This window comes from Rousettus aegyptiacus, unplaced genomic scaffold, assembly GCF_014176215.1.
Source record: "Rousettus aegyptiacus isolate mRouAeg1 unplaced genomic scaffold, mRouAeg1.p scaffold_m13_p_3, whole genome shotgun sequence".
Taxonomy (NCBI): domain Eukaryota; kingdom Metazoa; phylum Chordata; class Mammalia; order Chiroptera; family Pteropodidae; genus Rousettus; species Rousettus aegyptiacus.
Window position 1 is genome coordinate 137,258,179 of NW_023416306.1, and position 16,584 is coordinate 137,274,762.

A 16,584-nucleotide genomic window follows, 5' to 3' on the forward strand; every position below is an offset into this window, starting at 1 on the left:
ATCTGCAATTGCATGCAAGCTTTCTTTTATTATTTTCTTTTGCTGATAGGCTCATTTTTCTTCTTATTTTTTGGCTAGTATTTCCTTAATTACACAACTAGTGTACACCACAGTATATGAGTATACCTGTAGCTTTCATCAAATTTTGTTTGTGGCAAGACATTATTGAAACCTGTTTTCTTAATTCACTCTGTAAGGATCTTAATTGGAAAATATAAATTGTGTCACAGTGCCTCCCTCCTTAAAGCTGTATTCTGACCTGACAGCATGCTTAATACTTCTCATAATTTATCACTTTCTAACTCTAGATTATCAATATTTATTTACATATCTATTATTGCAATTATAGTTAAACTTCCTGAAAATAACTTACTCATTTGTATGCCCCACAAATTCTAAAAGTGTTTACAATCTGTGGAAATAAAATGAAACATATAGCTGGCTTACCCTCAAGAATTTCAATAGCTCCCCCATACTATAGCATGAAAGGCTCTTCTCCATCAGCCCCCTGCCTCTGTCTACAGACTCATAAGCTGTCATTCTCTCCTACCTTCTAGTTTCCATAAGCTATAGCCCCTCTGGGCCGTGCCACTGCTCACTCCTTGCCTTTATACATCCTCTTCCCTCAAAATAAGTTATCCTTTTTAACTGCATGGTGAACTTCTCACCATCTTCAAACTATAGTTCATATTTGCTTATCTGTTTATTGTGTGTGTCCCTCACTGGCCTTTTAAACTCCATGAGAGTAGTGGCCTGGTCCGTCTTGCTCACTGCTCTCTCCCGTGTGTGAAAGCCAATAGGGACTAGATCAAGAAGGATCTTAAATAGAATAAAAAGTTTTGATATTTTCTAGAAAGCATTAAGAAATTATGGACAGGTTTTCATTTTATAAAAATCACCATTGTTACTGTGTGGGGGAATGAACTGGAGAAGGCAGACTAGCCCTACAAAATCAGATAATTAGAATAAACCAAAGCGATGAGTGCCTAATTTGAGGTAGTATCAGTGGAGTTGGGCCAGGGTGTGGGACTTGAGCCAAGGTGTGGGACTTGAGAGAGGCATGAGAGACAGAACAGCAGAAACCAATGATCTACTGAATGCTGTGATTGAAAGTGAGAGGGAGTAAAAGACGATACCCAGTTTCAGGCTTCAGAGACGCTTGTGGCTGGTGGTGATGTCTGTAATTATCATACAGTATTATAGTTGTATGTTTACCTGTGGATCACTCCCAACTAGTCTGAAAGAGATCTTGCTAAAAGTCTTTGTATGAGCAGTGTTAGAAGAGTACCTATTATGTAGAAAACTTACAATAAATGAATAAATGAATGAATGTACTGAAATACTAAAGAGTAATTCTACGATCCAGTGAGGGGTATAGTCGAGAGTAAAAATTCTACATATACTATTCTCTAAATGCTATATCAAAAAGGCGAGGAAAACAGGAGAACGGTGCCTTATCAGCTGCTTTCTGCCCATTGTACAAGCAGGAAGCTGACAATAAAGTTTATTTGAGCGTCGACGTGCCCCGACGTGGCCCCACCTCCCCAGCCAAAGCCGCGATTGGTGAGAATTCGAGGGCGGCCGTCATTCCTAAGCCACGATTGGTGGAGGCTGCCGTCATTTCGGAGCGCCCAGGCGCCTGGCCGCCTTCTCGCCGCGTCGCCGGTGCCTGAGCTGGCCGCACTTCTCGCCTCTCCTCTCCCGGCCGAAGCCCGGGGGACCCGAGCGAGAAGCGGGGACTATGTTCCGACGCAAGCTGACGGCCCTCGACTACCACAACCCTGCCGGCTTCAATTATAAAGGTGAGGTGGGGCCCCGAGCCAGCCACGCGCCGGACACCCCGCCGGCGGCCACTCTCAGCGCCCCAACCCGGGCTCCCTACCCCGACCCTCCGCGGCCTTGTGTACCCCAGGGGTCCCCGGACCGCTCTCCGCTCGACCGACTAGCACCTTTGCTTTCCGCCGCCCCCCGGCCACTCCGGGCCGTCGGAGCCCCTCACCCAAGCTTGCCTTGGCATCGCCACTTTCTGCACTTGTGAACTCCAGACATCCACACTCCACCCCACCCCCAGCACACTAGAGGGAAAATATTCGCTTTTTAACTTAGCCCTTTAACTTAATGGTTTCCCGAGTAATTGGGCACTACCTTGAGCACCTGCTCTGAGCTAGCGCAGAGCTGGAATCCGGGGAATATGCTGAGTAATGTGAAGATTAGTTTACTGGGTGAGAGTCGGTGGGAGGCAGTCAGAACCCACCTAGCAATTTCAGATCGAGACCGTACATAATGAAGCTCTGGGCCAACATTGTTGGAGTAAGCGATATAGTAACGGGCATTAATTATGTTGGGTGGGTCCTACAAAAGAGTTGATAGTAGATGAGAGGGGTGGTTGAACTGTGAATAGGAAGCTATTTGGAATTTTACAGCATTGAAGTTTTTGAAAGTATTAACATTGCTACCCACTGTTACTTAACTACTGTATGATTACTGTTTATTTCCTTCCAAAGTTCTTAGCGTGTGGTAGAGTAAATAAGTAAATACGTTTGAAAGTAATCAGATACAACTTGGGATGCTCAGATCATTGTATATAGCTCCCAAGACTTCATAATGGTAGCTTGAATTTGAAATTCAAGCTTAAATTTTGAAACAAAATAATTTCTAAGAAGGATAAATGTTGTTATTACCTCCATTTTGTAACACAAGAATCAGAGGCACAGAAAATTTATACAACTACTAAGTGTCTGGAACCAGAATTAGAATTTTAAATCTGTTAATCCAAAGTCTGCACCTTCAAATCCTACTTCGAACAGCTTAATTTATTATTTTGGAGTTTAAAAAAATTTCACACAACTATTTGTGTTGAAGAAAGTATTTTATCTAGTGCTTCTGATGATTTATATGGTATTTTTATTGCAGATGAAACAGAATTTAGAAACTTTATTGTTTGGCTTGAAGACCAGAAAATCAGACACTACAAGATTGAAGACAGAGGTAATTTAAGAAATATCCACAGCAGTGACTGGCCCAAGTTCTTTGAAAAGGTAATGAAAGTAAAGTACAGAGAGCTTTTCTAAAAATTATATGAAGACAGACAAGCTTACAATTACTTTTTTCTTTTAAAATAAAATAATGATCAGTATTAGAAGAGCTAGATTTCAGGATTTAACTTCCTTTTGTTTTTTAGAGAAATTATATTCTCTCTTCCTATCAAGCTTTCAGTGTTACATAGAAATAATTTTGTCCGGAAGCACTGTGAGGTTTCATAAATAAACAGTGACATGTATTTTATAAGTGGCAAAATGGCCAAAATAAGAATTTTTACATTAGACTAAACATGTATCAATAATGCACTTATATTAAGATATTATTGGTATGCTTGAAAACTAAGATTATATCTTATTTGCATGTTTCTTATATACAACAGAATTAATCCTAAAAAGCCTTTTATGTGTATCTTAATTTTTTGGCTAGCATAATTTTTACATTGACTTAGTTTAATTTTAATACTACTTGTGCAGAGAAAGAATTTTTTTCTAATTAGAATAAAAAATCACATTTTAAAGTAGCGTTACTTAAACACTTTTATTGGCTATATTTGATAAGATATTTTCTTTTAAAAATATGAAAAAGACTTAAATTTTCATTTGCTGGAGCAAAGTGATTACCTTTCTATTTAGAAGCAGAATTTTATTAGGGGATTGCGTAAGTTACACACTAGTTCTGTGACTATGGGAAAATTTTTTAACGTTTCTGTGTCTCAATATTCTCATCAGTAAATAGGGATAACAGTGATACCAGTCTCATAGGGACGGTGTGTGTTGCTAATCAGTGATATACCTATATTATTACCTGTTCACAAAAGAGGTGCCTGGCCCATAGCAAATGCTATATGCTTTCCTACTTCCACTTCCTCTATTGCTGTTATTGCTGCTACTGGATTATTTTTCTTTGCTCTTAAAAGGTATTTTTGAAAATTTTGATAGGCTTTTAAAAATTTTTAAATGTATTTTAAATATCTATCTTCATATCACGCCTTATGGCCCATTCATATTTATAAAATTACACAAAGTTCTACATGGTATTTGAAGAATACAGTAGTCCTACCTTATATGCAGTTTTACTTTTTGAGATTTCGGTTACCCATGTTGTCAACAACTGTCCAAAAATATTAAATGGAAAATTCCAGAAACAATTTATTAGTTTTAAATTGCTCACTGTTATAAGTATCATAGTGAAATTTCATGATGTCTAGCTCCGTCCTGCCCCAGAGGTGAATCATCTCTGTCCAGCGTATCCATGCTGTATATACCACCTACCTGTGTATGTAGTCATTAGCCATCTCTGTTATCAGATCAACTGTCATGGTATCACAGTGCTTCAAGTAACCCTTAGTGACAGGAAGTAAGTGGTACCCTAAAGTTTCATCACACAATGCCCATGTCATTCATCTCACTTCATCTCACATTGTCACAATAAGGGTGAGTACAGTATAAAATTTTGAGAAAGACCATATTCACATAACCTTTATTACAGTAGTATGTTGTTATAATTGTCCTATTAGTTATTGTTAACCTTACTGTACTTAATTGATAAATTTAACTAAATTTAATTTTTCCCTAAACGTACATCATAGGTATGTACGTTTAGGGAAAAAAATGTATACGTAAGGTTCGGTACTACCTGAGGTTTCAGGCACCCACTGAGGGTCTTGGAATGTATCCCCCATGGATAATGGACTACTATATAAATATTTTTCTGATGAAGAACACCCAGAAGTGACAGTAAAGTAGGATAACAAAGGTAGGTATATTAGAACTTATGCATTGAAACAGTTATCATCCTTCAAGTAGGTTTCTGGAATGATGATGTGATTGCTTATAGCATATTTAGAACTTCTTTCGGAATTACTTTAAATATCCTCAGTATTGACAATTTTTTATATTTTTTACGTGGATTTACTTTTTAGGTAATGACCAAATCTTTCGAATAAGGTGTTGTTTTTTAAAAGCAGGGTGATAAGTTTTTTGGTTAGAAAATAGGTTATGGTTAAAAGGTGCCAGTTAATTATTCTCAAAAGGATTTCTCAGAGAGTTCCAAAAGTTGTGAGTAATAGCATTGTTGCTGGGATTCTAGTATAGTACTATTTTTAGATATACAACTTCTTACAGTAAAAATACTAGGTTACATTGTACATGTATACATTACATGGCTTACTCTCTGGTGGCATTTCCATGTGAAAGCTAAGGTTTAGATAATAATTGGTTTATTTTTATATCCTCCTCTTTAGGTCTTTTTAAAATGTAATTGACCTGTGTGTATTGAGATCTGGAATCAGAAAGTTTAGATTCAGGTCCCAGGTTTAAGTTGTATAACCGTTGGCAAGTGTTAACCTCTCTAGGCCTGAATTTTCTCATCTATAAAATGAGGAAGTTGTTCTAGATCAGTGGTGCCCTGCCTGTAATCTGAAAAAGAAAAATTTCAAAAAGCATGATAGAAGTACTTAAGATGATACACTTAAATATTTCCTTCCTTTGGGTTATATAATTACATTCAAATTTTAGTAATATAAATATTATAAGAAATTATTTGAGATCCAAGCTAGGTATCTTTCAGCTCTACCATTTTTTGATTCTATGACTTTTTTTTCCCCCTCACAGTATCTCAGAGATGTTAATTGTCCTTTCAAGATTCAAGATCGACAAGAAGCAATTGACTGGCTTCTTGGTTTAGCTGTTAGACTTGAATATGGAGATAATGGTATGTTTTGTGGGGAATGTGTGTTTTAAAGAGAGAAGAAAGGTGGGAAAGAAGGAGTGTTAGAATATAGCGAACTTACCAGTTTGTGTTTCTTTGTCTTACATTGTTTTACTTTTGGTTCATTTCAAGTTTTATATATCTTCACGTCCCTTTTCAGCATCTATTTAAAAACTTAATTTTTTTCATAACCATTCTCCTGTGTCTGGCACTTACCCTCCAACTCCCAAATTGTCTGGGAAAGAATTTTCTAAAATTAGAGTCTCTTCATTATCATAAGAAGTTAAAAGCACTGTCTTTCATTGGTATTTTTACTTATTTTTTTTAGAATTTGAAAATGATATCTTCTGGAGAAGGCTAATTGAATGTCTTCTCACAAAGTAATGTTACTTTGGTCACTTTGTCATCTTTCAAACTCTGCACCTTATCCTTTCAAGTTAAATTGTTAGTGTTCCAGGATTGATGGTATTTCAGAATGTTGGTTGCAGTAAGTAAGTTCACAGGAGACTGATAAATATGTCTAATGCCAATATACACTATAAGGCAAAAGTTTCGCAGTAAACTCATGTTTCCTCTTACTAGACTATTTCTTTTGGAAAGGCCTACCAACATCCAAATGTTAGATATGATTATCTTATCTCAACCTCCATTCTCTGTGTTTTATGTTCTCTTTTATGGGACGGTCAGTTCCAGTTCTCTTAATCATTTGTTTATGAAACCTTTTTGATATCTTTGACTTCTCACTTTTTCTCCCATCCTGTCCTCATCCTATCTTTTTCCTTGTCTGTCATATCTTTTCTTTCTCATTTCCACTACAAACGCCCTAATTCAGTCCATGGTCACTTTCTGCTTAGATTATTGTAGTATCTTTCATACTAGTCTCTTATTAGCATCACCCTCTATTCTCATCTGCATGGCTCATCAAGCTAAATGTGTTTTCGAATGCCGTGCTTTACAGTGCTATACTTTGTTTCCAGAAAATACCTCCATGTCTCCAGACTCCTTAGCCTGGTATTCAAGGCCTTTGATAACTGATGTATAACCAGTATTCACATACTTGATATCCCTGCCAAACTAGAATAACACTGGTTCCTATTTACATCTTTTTTTTCTTCCCTCAGTTTCTTGGTTTGCATTTTTCCTTTTGCTAATATGCCGTTTCAGTCTATCTCTACACATGTAAATCCTGCCCATCCTTGTAAGATTCAGCACAAATGCTACCTAGCAGCAGTTTTTCCTTCTGAACTTTTATAGCTTTTACCTCTACAACTTTTGAGTCACTTATTACTTTCCATTTTGCTTATATGTGTTATTTTTGCCATTAAATTATAAGCTTATACTCAGCTTTGTTTCCTTCATGGTACCTCTGTTAGTTTCTTATTGCTGCTGTAACAAATTATCCCAAACTTAGTGACTTAAAACAACTTACTGTATAGTTTTGGAAGTCTGTCTTACTGGACTTAAAAAGCCAAGTTGTCAGCAGGGCTCGTTCTTTTTGGAGGTTCTAGGTGAAGATCACTTTGTCTTGTCTACCTTCCTGGAGGTTGCCTGCATTCCTTGATTCTGGCCTTTTTATCTTCAAATCGAATAGCATTGTGTCTTCCATCCAGTCTCTCTGACTGTTTCCATTGTCACCTCTTTAACTATGATCCTCCTGCTACCCTCTTACAAGGATGCTGTGATTGTTTTGGGCCCACCTGGGTAATGTAGGATAATCCCCCCCATTTCAGGATCTTTAATTAACATTTACAAAGTCTTTTGCCATGCAAGGTAATATTCATAGGTTACAGGGATTAGGAATATGGACATCTTTGGGGGGGAAGGCTCATGATTCTGTCCGCATAGTACCTTACATACTTCCTTATCAGCTTTAATAAACATTTGGCAAATGCAGAATGTGAATGTTTACATATTCTGATATGGAGCATCAGTCAGCTTCAGACTCAAATTTCAGAAGCCTTATGGCAGAAACCTTAAGCTCTGAGACTTTTTTTTTAAACTCCGAATTTTAATTTTAAAAGAAAATACTTGTGATTTTCTTCCTTTAGAAAGTAAATGTTGTAATCATAAGCCTTTGTAGCATTAGTTGATTTTTAGAACTTTTAGCAAAGTCTTTACCTATTCTGGTTTGAGTTGGTAACCTCTGTTAGTTAATTTGCAACCACTTTTTGAAAGTGTTTTTCAGCTATCCCCAAATAAAATTGTAATCACATCTCAATTTACTTTTGTTTTACCTTTATTTATTCCATTTGTCCCATTTGTATAATACTTCAGCTTAGGTTCCCTGGGTACCAAGAACTATGGGTATCTATGATCACATATCTCTACAATTGAGTATAACTCTTAAGTACAATTATATCTCAGTAATAGCATGGTATTTTTTTAAGTAATTTTTTTGATATTGAAAATTATAGTTGAATATTTGAAATTTTAACTGAATTATAGTTGAAAGGTAAATGATATCAAAAGTATATTAAAAGTATAAATTAGAAAACAAGTTTTTACATAATCTTAAAATTCAGAATTGCAAGAAAGGACTTTTTGGGAAAAGGGCTAAAGTAGTAATACTACCCCTTATCAGTAGAAGGTGCTGTTCTTTTGTAGTTCTACATTGAAATGTTGCATTCTTACTGACTTAAGTTATTAAAAATGTTTATTATTTGATGAAACCATTGTGAATTTATAGTGTGCTTTAATTTTTAAAGCCTTTTGTAGCTTGTCAGTTAAGGTGATTAAAGTCTGACTTAAATTTTTTTCCTTTAACTTTTTTGACATAATTTTAGATTTACAGAAAAGTTGCAGAAATAGTACAAAGAATTTTTACATACCCAGATTCTGCAAATATTAACATTTTAATTCATATGCCTTATCTTTCTCTATGTAAATAACACAATATAATATTTTTCTAAACCATTTGATATTAACTTGTAGTTTATTCTCTTTTACCCTTAAGTACTTTAGTGCACATTTCCTAAGTGGATAAAACCACAATATGATTATCAAAATCAGTTAACTTTGATTCAACTCTTATCTGTAGTTTGTAGTTTACCAATAATGTTCTTTGTAGCACACACACACAAAAGTCCTCAATCGTGTTGCATTCAGTTTTTATGTCTCTTGAGTCTCCTATAAACTGGGAAAGTTCCTCAGTCTTCTTTATTTGTGCTTCATGGTACTGACATTCATTTTGTAGAATATCTCTCAATTTGGGTTTCTTTGGTGTTTCCTCATGATTAGATTCAGGGTTTGTATTTCTGTTAAGAATAATACGGAAATGATGTGTGTTCTTTTAAGTGCATCATATCTGGAGGCATATGTTAGTGATATTTCCGTTTACTGGTCATGTTACTCTGATCACTTGCTTAAGGTTTCTCTACTCTAAAGTTACAATTTCCCCTTCTAATAAAATATGTATACTGTTAGGAGATACTTTGAGATGATGTCAGTATGCTTTTGCTCCTTGAACTTTCCCCCTAGCTTTGCATCCATTTGATGATTCTCCGATGGGTCAGTTTTGATGTCGATGATGATTACTAAAAGGTGTTTTTCTAATCTGTCATTCTTTCTGATTTATTTGTTGGCTTTCTATCTTAAGGAGGAGCTTTCCCATTTTTCAGATTTGTTTATTTAAATCAGTGTGAACATGTGGATTCTTACTTTACTCAATGGGTCATAATCTTTTTTTGTCATTGTGTATTTTGATGTTTTCACTATTAACAGATTTTGCCAGTGGAAGCTCCATTAGGCTAACTCCTGTCAGACGTAATAAATTTTAAATTTTATGTTTCTTCTTCTTTTATTAGCAAGTCATATAAATACTATAGCCAAAGATGGCATTTTGGGCATTGAGTTTAGTGAATATTAAAGTATTTTTACTGTAAAGTCTTTAAATATTAAATATTTTTCAGGTCAAAGTTATAAATCTATCTTTGGAATTCTGAGTTTCAGATCTCCATGAAATAAGTTTGGATTGTGATGATGTATTATTTGAAGTGTTGATTTTTTTTTTTTTTTTTTTTAGAAAGCCAGGTTTTGGATTCTGTATATGGCATTCAAAAGATTTGGGAAGAAACTTTTTAGTGGACTTGCATTTGATCTGTGTAATTTATACTTACCCTCCTTCCTTTCTACTACTCCTACCAAATTTCAGAGGAAGTTGTAAAAGCATTCTCTCTTAAGATTTAGATTGTTTGAAATGTGTTGCTTTTAAAATATTGATGTAAAGATATATATGTCAGGTATTCAGTAATCATTTTAGCTTAAAAAGTCATAATCACATTGTCTTTGTGAGTTTTTTTAATAGCAAAAAATAATTGTGATCAGACGAGTTGTCTTATTCTTATAACTGGTTTGGCTCATTAAGTTTGGTAAATAAGCAATATTTGTTTTATCTTAATTTGTAGTTCTACAAATTTTATTTTTGCCTATTTTTACAGCTGAAAAATATAAGGACTTGGTACCTGATAATACTAAAAATGCTGACAAAGCAGCTAAAAATGCAGAGCCATTGATCAATTTGGATGGTAAGTACAGTAGACCCCCTTCTTCACAGTTTCACTTTCTATACTTTAAGTTAGCTCTAGTCAACTACTATCTGAAAATAGTAAATGGAAAATTCTAGAAATAATTCATTTTAAATTACACACCATTCTCAGTAGCATGATGAAGTTTTGTGCCGTCTTACCTGGGCTATGAATCATCCCTTTGTTCAGTGTATCCATGTTGTCCAGATTAGTTGCAGTATCGCAGCGCTTGGGTTCGGGTAACCCTTATTTTACTTGGTGGTCCCAAAGTACAAGAATGGGATGCTACCAATTTGGATACGCCAAAGAGGGAAGCCGTAAAGTGCTTCTTTTAATTGAAAAGGTATGTATGTATAGGGAAAAACATAGTATACATATGATTTGGTACTGTCTCTGTTTTAGGCATCCACTGGGGCTCTTAGGGTATGTCCCCTTTGGGAAAAAGGGGATGACTCTATGTAAATGTATTAAAATGATTGACATTATTGGTATCTTATTTTTTATTTTGTTTTTTATTTCCTAGAATGAGGTCTGGGTTTATTTGGTTTTAGTTAATTAAGAATGTTTTATGCAATCACCTTTTGTTGTGGGTATTTTATTCTTTGTGATGTTTTTTATTGTATTGCATTGTGCTTTCTCCTTCCTCTTGTAGTTGCATATATAAATGTTAAAATGCTGTTCTTTGATCTTCTCATAGTAATGTAGAGGTTTCAATTTGTGTTTAACCCTAGTGGTGATTGTTTGCCTTCCTTGGTATATAACATTTTTTCTAATCTAATGTGACACTCTGAGAAAGTAAAATTTTTCATTATTTTATGTCCCAGATGTCTTTTAGGAATTTTCCTTTTAGAAGTATGAAAATTCTAATTACTTAGATTATAATGTGTTAAATATTCTTTCACTGCTATATTATGACCTACAATTTATGAGTTATGAATTAATAAGCTGCTTGGACACTCGAGAGCTGTTCATCGAAGAGATCTATGTATTCAAATTAATAGCTTTGGGAAGAAATGTTAATTAAAAGTGCTACATAAATGGGCCTTGCAGAAAGTTATAGGACAAACCTAAGATGCATTTAGTTGTTTATTGGATTGTTCAGTTTGGCTGATGAATCAGAAGACCATTCATTGCCACCATCAGTTTACCTAGTTGCTGACGCTCCTGTAGTGCTTTTGTCAACAGTTTTAAAAATTTGTTACTGGACAATTCAAATGTTTTTGTAAGTTTCTATGTTTACATATATATCTAATTGTACGTTTGCAGAGCTGTAAGTTTCCATTTTTAATCTTTTATAGTAAATAATCCTGATTTTAAGGCTGGTGTCATGGCTTTGGCTAACCTTCTTCAGATTCAGCGTCATGATGATTACCTGGTGATGCTTAAGGTCAGCTTCATATTGTTAATTCTTGCCTGAATATATTTTTTAACAAGTTCATTTTCAAAAAACTGATATTTAAATTTATAGTTGAGTGTCTAAAATGTGAAGGAACGTGGGACGTAAAGGAGATTTCATGATTTCATCTATTTTAGATTATCTAATAACTGATAGCAAAGAATGTTTACTGTGTGCCAACCACTGTGCTTTAAATCATTTTGCAAAGATTGTTTCATTAAATCCAACAATCCTAGAGGCAGGTGCTAATACTGTTCTTTTTAATATGTATATGAAGAAATTGAGACTTAAAAATAATGTCCAAGACAACATGGAAAATGATAGAGTCAGGATTTTAATCTACGTACTCTGACCTTGTGGTCCATTCTTTTTTGTATATCATTAAGGTAGTGGAAAATGCCAAATCAATAATGGTGAATTTAGTCAAAAATACATACTTCAGAATCTCTTGGAACAATGAATATTCTATCTTCCAAGTCATCTGTCCTAGGTAGGCCTCTCAGTTCAGAGAACCCAGTGGTCTGAAAGAGATTTCTTACCTTTGAGGAAAAATATACTCATACTTCATAAGATTTATGCCAAATGATTATGATAGTACAGTAGGGCTGGGGGGAGGGAAGTGGTAGTTAAGATACCAGACTTGGCAATTATTTTAGAAATAATTATTGATTTTATGAAAAATTAAAAAGCTTCGGACTATGCCTTGTACATGTAAATTACTTTTAAACTACTTTGTAGTAAATTGAATAATTAAATTTCACTCTACCCACAAGAGATTAAGCCAGAATTTTTTCTACTTTTTAGAAGTGTATGTATTAAATGGCAATTGTAGTAAGGAAAAGACTCTTCTGTTCCTAGATTATTATAATTCTGTATGCTGATTCTGAATGTTAACTTGGATGTTCTCAACTCAGATTGGCTGCCAAGAGACAAAAAGTTGTTTTTAGTGAAATTTAGCTCTTTGAAAGGCTTGTTCCTTACTCAAGCAATTATGTAAATTACTTTGGAACATTTCTGCAGTATTCATGAGAGCTTTAATCGTAAACTGAGGCGAGAAACAGACAATGTTAGCATTTGGGGGGTACTTTTCATTAGACTTTAAACACCCAATGGGAAAAAGTAAAAGTCAGCTATAACCAAAAGCTTTATAAAATTCTAATCCTAGCTGCACGATTATCCTTTGAGTTATTTTAAGAAGCATTCAAATAATATGTAACCATATGGAAAATACCTTCATAGGTTTGTCAAGTGTAAGAATCAGTATATTAACTGGCAGCCAAACTGTTCACATTTGCAATCACTGTTAAAGATTGGTTTAATCCTTTTCAATTGTAGCATTTGGGTTTTTACTATTAAAAATAATATCTTTATAAGTTTTCACTTATTTTTGAATTGTAATTGTCATTTACGAATTAAAATTCCATTTCAGAAAATCCTATTTTTTGAGTTTGTGTAGGTGTGTTCATGCACTTGTGTCTGCCATAATAAAATGGCTTGGCGATTTAAAAAACAAGCTGGTCTATGAAAGATCCGAAATCATTTTACTATAATTAAATGAAAACAAGGACAGTGTGTATGATATGCTACCATGCTACCCTTGTGTCAAAGTCTGTGTGTGCATGACCCTGTATGCATACACATGCTTGTAATTTAATAGAGTCCTGGTAAGGATACACAGGATCTGATGATGCTTGTCTTCTGGAGAGAAATGGCTGAGGCCTGGGTAGAAAGGAGACCTACTTTTTACCATGTATTCTTCTTTATTTAAAATATTTTTTTTACCATGCACATGAACTATCTATTCATAAAGGTTTTTAATTGTTGTGAGCATCATTCCACATTATTAAATGGTAAAACAACTTTTATTACAATAGCAGTTTTAAACATTTTTTAATTTACTGGGGAGTTTGTTAATGAATTAGGTAATTCTAACTTTATCAAACTGGGCATTCTTGTTCTTTAGATTCAGAGAAGAAAAGGTGACAAACAGGCAATGAAAACTAAAAGCAGAATTTTTTGGTTTCTTAGGCAATTCGCATTTTGGTCCAGGAGCGCCTGACACAGGATGCAGTTGCTAAAGCAAATCAAACAAAAGAGGTATATATTTTTTTAATATAACTTATAAATTAATTATTAATGAAAGTTTCTTCTGCTGTTGTCATGAGTTTGAACTTTGCATGTATCTGCATAAGTTATCTATTCTAGGTTAGAACTGCACAGAGAAAGGATAACTTCAAGGCAGTTGAATTTGGTTCCTAATCACACTGTATCTAGTCATTTTTGAGTGAAAAATGAATTCATGGTGATCTCACTTCATATCTTAGAGAAGCACCAATAGCACATCCATAGTCTACCAATACAAACCACTTCATATGACTAGTTGAAGTTTATTTAGAAGAATTTGCCCTTGTGAAAATTACTGGGTTATTTTGACTAATTGTCGGAAAACAGGACACACCTTCTCTTTCTAATTTTTTTTCTTTGACCTAAATTCCATCATCACTCTTGTTTCTTCAGAGAAATCTATTCCCATTTTCTCCTTTCTATTTTATAGCATAAAACATAAGTAACTTTTAAGATCACCTAACTGACAAGTGGCTGAGCTCAGGCAGTCTGATTCAAGAGCCTCTGCCATTTTGTGGTGCTCTACGACATGAGCTAATTGGCCCATGTGAAGCCAGGTGTAGACACTTTTCAGCCTACAGGTGACTGGTGCTGCCATCTTTTAGTCCTGCTTTGTAGGCGGAGAAAACTATACATCATAACTATCTTTCCCTTAATAATTCTGGTATATTTTTGGATGAAAGGTACCAGAAATCCAAAGTCTTGTTGACTTTGGGGCAGTAGAAGAGTCCTCAGGGATTAGCAGCAGCAGCTGCAGGTATCTAATAATGCATACTTGTGCTGTGTAGATGTTGCAGTGAATGCTTTTGGCACAGCCACCATCTTGTACTCTGGTCCTCTTTTGCTTCCTTCAGTTCCCCAATGTCATTTGTCCTCTGACCCCATCTTTAGCAAGGCTCAGCAGTGTTAAAAGGTTATTAATGCCAAGGAAGTATAGTCCCCTCTGAAAGACACTCAGTTTCTTTTAAAGGTTCTTATTGGCGTATTAATTATGTATGAATCAGGCCACTGAAAATTGAAATAAAGATCTGCTTATTTCTCCCACACTATAGAACAGACAGTAAATTGTTCTGGCATAATAAAATCATTCAGTCAGTAAAACTATGCCTTTGCCTTTGGTTTGGAAGGCAGCACAAATAAGGGAATAGCCAAATCTCTTTGCTCTTATATATAAAGTAAAACTTAGTTTTATTTTCAGTGCTCCAAATCTTAGTTTTAGAGTCATCCCAAAATGATACCATGCTATAATACAGTAGAGAAATTGTTAAAGTTGAGTGTTCTTATTTGTAACTGTTAGAACTAGCATTTGGGCTTTTGGGTCTGTGGTCATCAGCGGTAGCTGGTCCTTGGTGGTCTGTTGGCAGACAAAGAGAAAATGGAGACTCCGTACCAGACTGACATAGAAATCCACCCAGTACAATTATAGTCTTTAGTTTTGCTCACTGAATTATCATACCCATTTGTTTCTTCACTTACGTATTTATTAGCTATTTCGAAGCAGATGGAGCCTGAGTAGATTTTCATTAATAGACTAGTCAAAAATTGAGTAGTGACAGCATTTGTAGCATTGAAAGTATAGTGACCCTTTTTTTTGTACTGGTAATGATTTTACATAATATAATCAGAAAGTGTAGGCTGCCTGTCCTTATTTTAATTTGATAGTTATTGTGAACTCCCTAGAGTTCATCGTGGTCACTGTCTTTGGTATATCTAGATGTAGGTGCTGACTGGTAGGCGAAAGTTTAGATTCCATTTATTTTCTTAAGCTATTTCAAAGTAATTTTAAAATGAACTTTTGAAAGGTAAATTATATGTAATCAGGTAAGCAATATATTCACTGAAAAAAATATGTATATTTTAGATTTGTATGCAAAGACAATGTGCTCAAATAAACTTGCTTGAGAAAAGTAAAAGTAGTCTTACTCCATTTGCCCTGTACCCTGCTGCTTACTGCAGCTAAAATGGGACATAGCCTTGCTCGACCCTCCTTCCACAGCAGTAGTGACAGCACTGCAGCAAAAAGCTATTTTATATGCCTGGTCTTAAAAGATTGAATGAGTGGTGGAACTGAATGTAGTGGGAAGCTAAAGGCCATTCTTTCTTAACGGGTTAAAGTAGGAAAAAACATCAGATGCAGACTTAAAGTGAAAATTCAGTCCCCTTGCCACTGTGGCTAAAAGGGTTAAAATAGCAGAATAGATACCTGCTTTTCAGCCTCAGATGAAAAGAGTCTGATACTTGTATATAGTGTTGATTTGTCCATTTTTTTTAAAGGGCTTGCCTGTGGCTTTAGACAAGCATATTCTTGGTTTTGACACAGGAGGTAAGTGCTTTTGTTTTGATTAATTCAGACTACTTTTAGAGATTTGGTGAATATTTGGGGGGAATAAGTAAACTTTTAAATAAAAAGTTATTGATTAATGCAGTGTTTCTTATAAAACAGATGCAGTTCTTAATGAAGCTGCTCAAATTCTGCGATTGCTGCACATAGAAGAGCTCAGAGAGCTACAGACAAAAATTAATGAAGCCATAGTAGCTGTTCAGGCAATTATTGCTGATCCAAAGACAGACCACAGACTGGGGAAAGTTGGAAGATGAACATTTTAGGATGGCAGCCGCTCACCACTTAGTACAGTTGGGAACCATGTACGCTGTGGCATGTGTTTGGGAATCAAATGTCAATTTACGAGGAAAGAATCCCAGAAAATTGACTATGTTCTAGAGATTTATCATCATTGCTTTTTCTTTAATAAAGTTCAGGAATGTAGATTTTTTTCGACTATGTGTAAT

At 34.9% G+C, this 16,584-nt stretch overlaps 1 protein-coding gene across 1 annotated transcript; it reads left to right on the forward strand.

Annotated features, from left to right (window-relative positions):
* The first annotated feature begins 1,577 nt into the window (after positions 1 to 1,577).
* RTRAF (RNA transcription, translation and transport factor) lies at positions 1,578 to 16,566 on the forward strand. The gene is made up of 8 exons (XM_016120816.2): positions 1,578 to 1,802; positions 2,914 to 3,038; positions 5,655 to 5,754; positions 10,188 to 10,274; positions 11,573 to 11,661; positions 13,699 to 13,767; positions 16,069 to 16,117; positions 16,238 to 16,566. Exons 1-8 carry the CDS (start codon positions 1,742 to 1,744, stop codon positions 16,390 to 16,392), a joined length of 735 nt encoding a protein of 244 aa, XP_015976302.1. The 5' UTR covers positions 1,578 to 1,741; the 3' UTR covers positions 16,393 to 16,566.
* Positions 16,567 to 16,584: the final 18 nt, after the last annotated feature.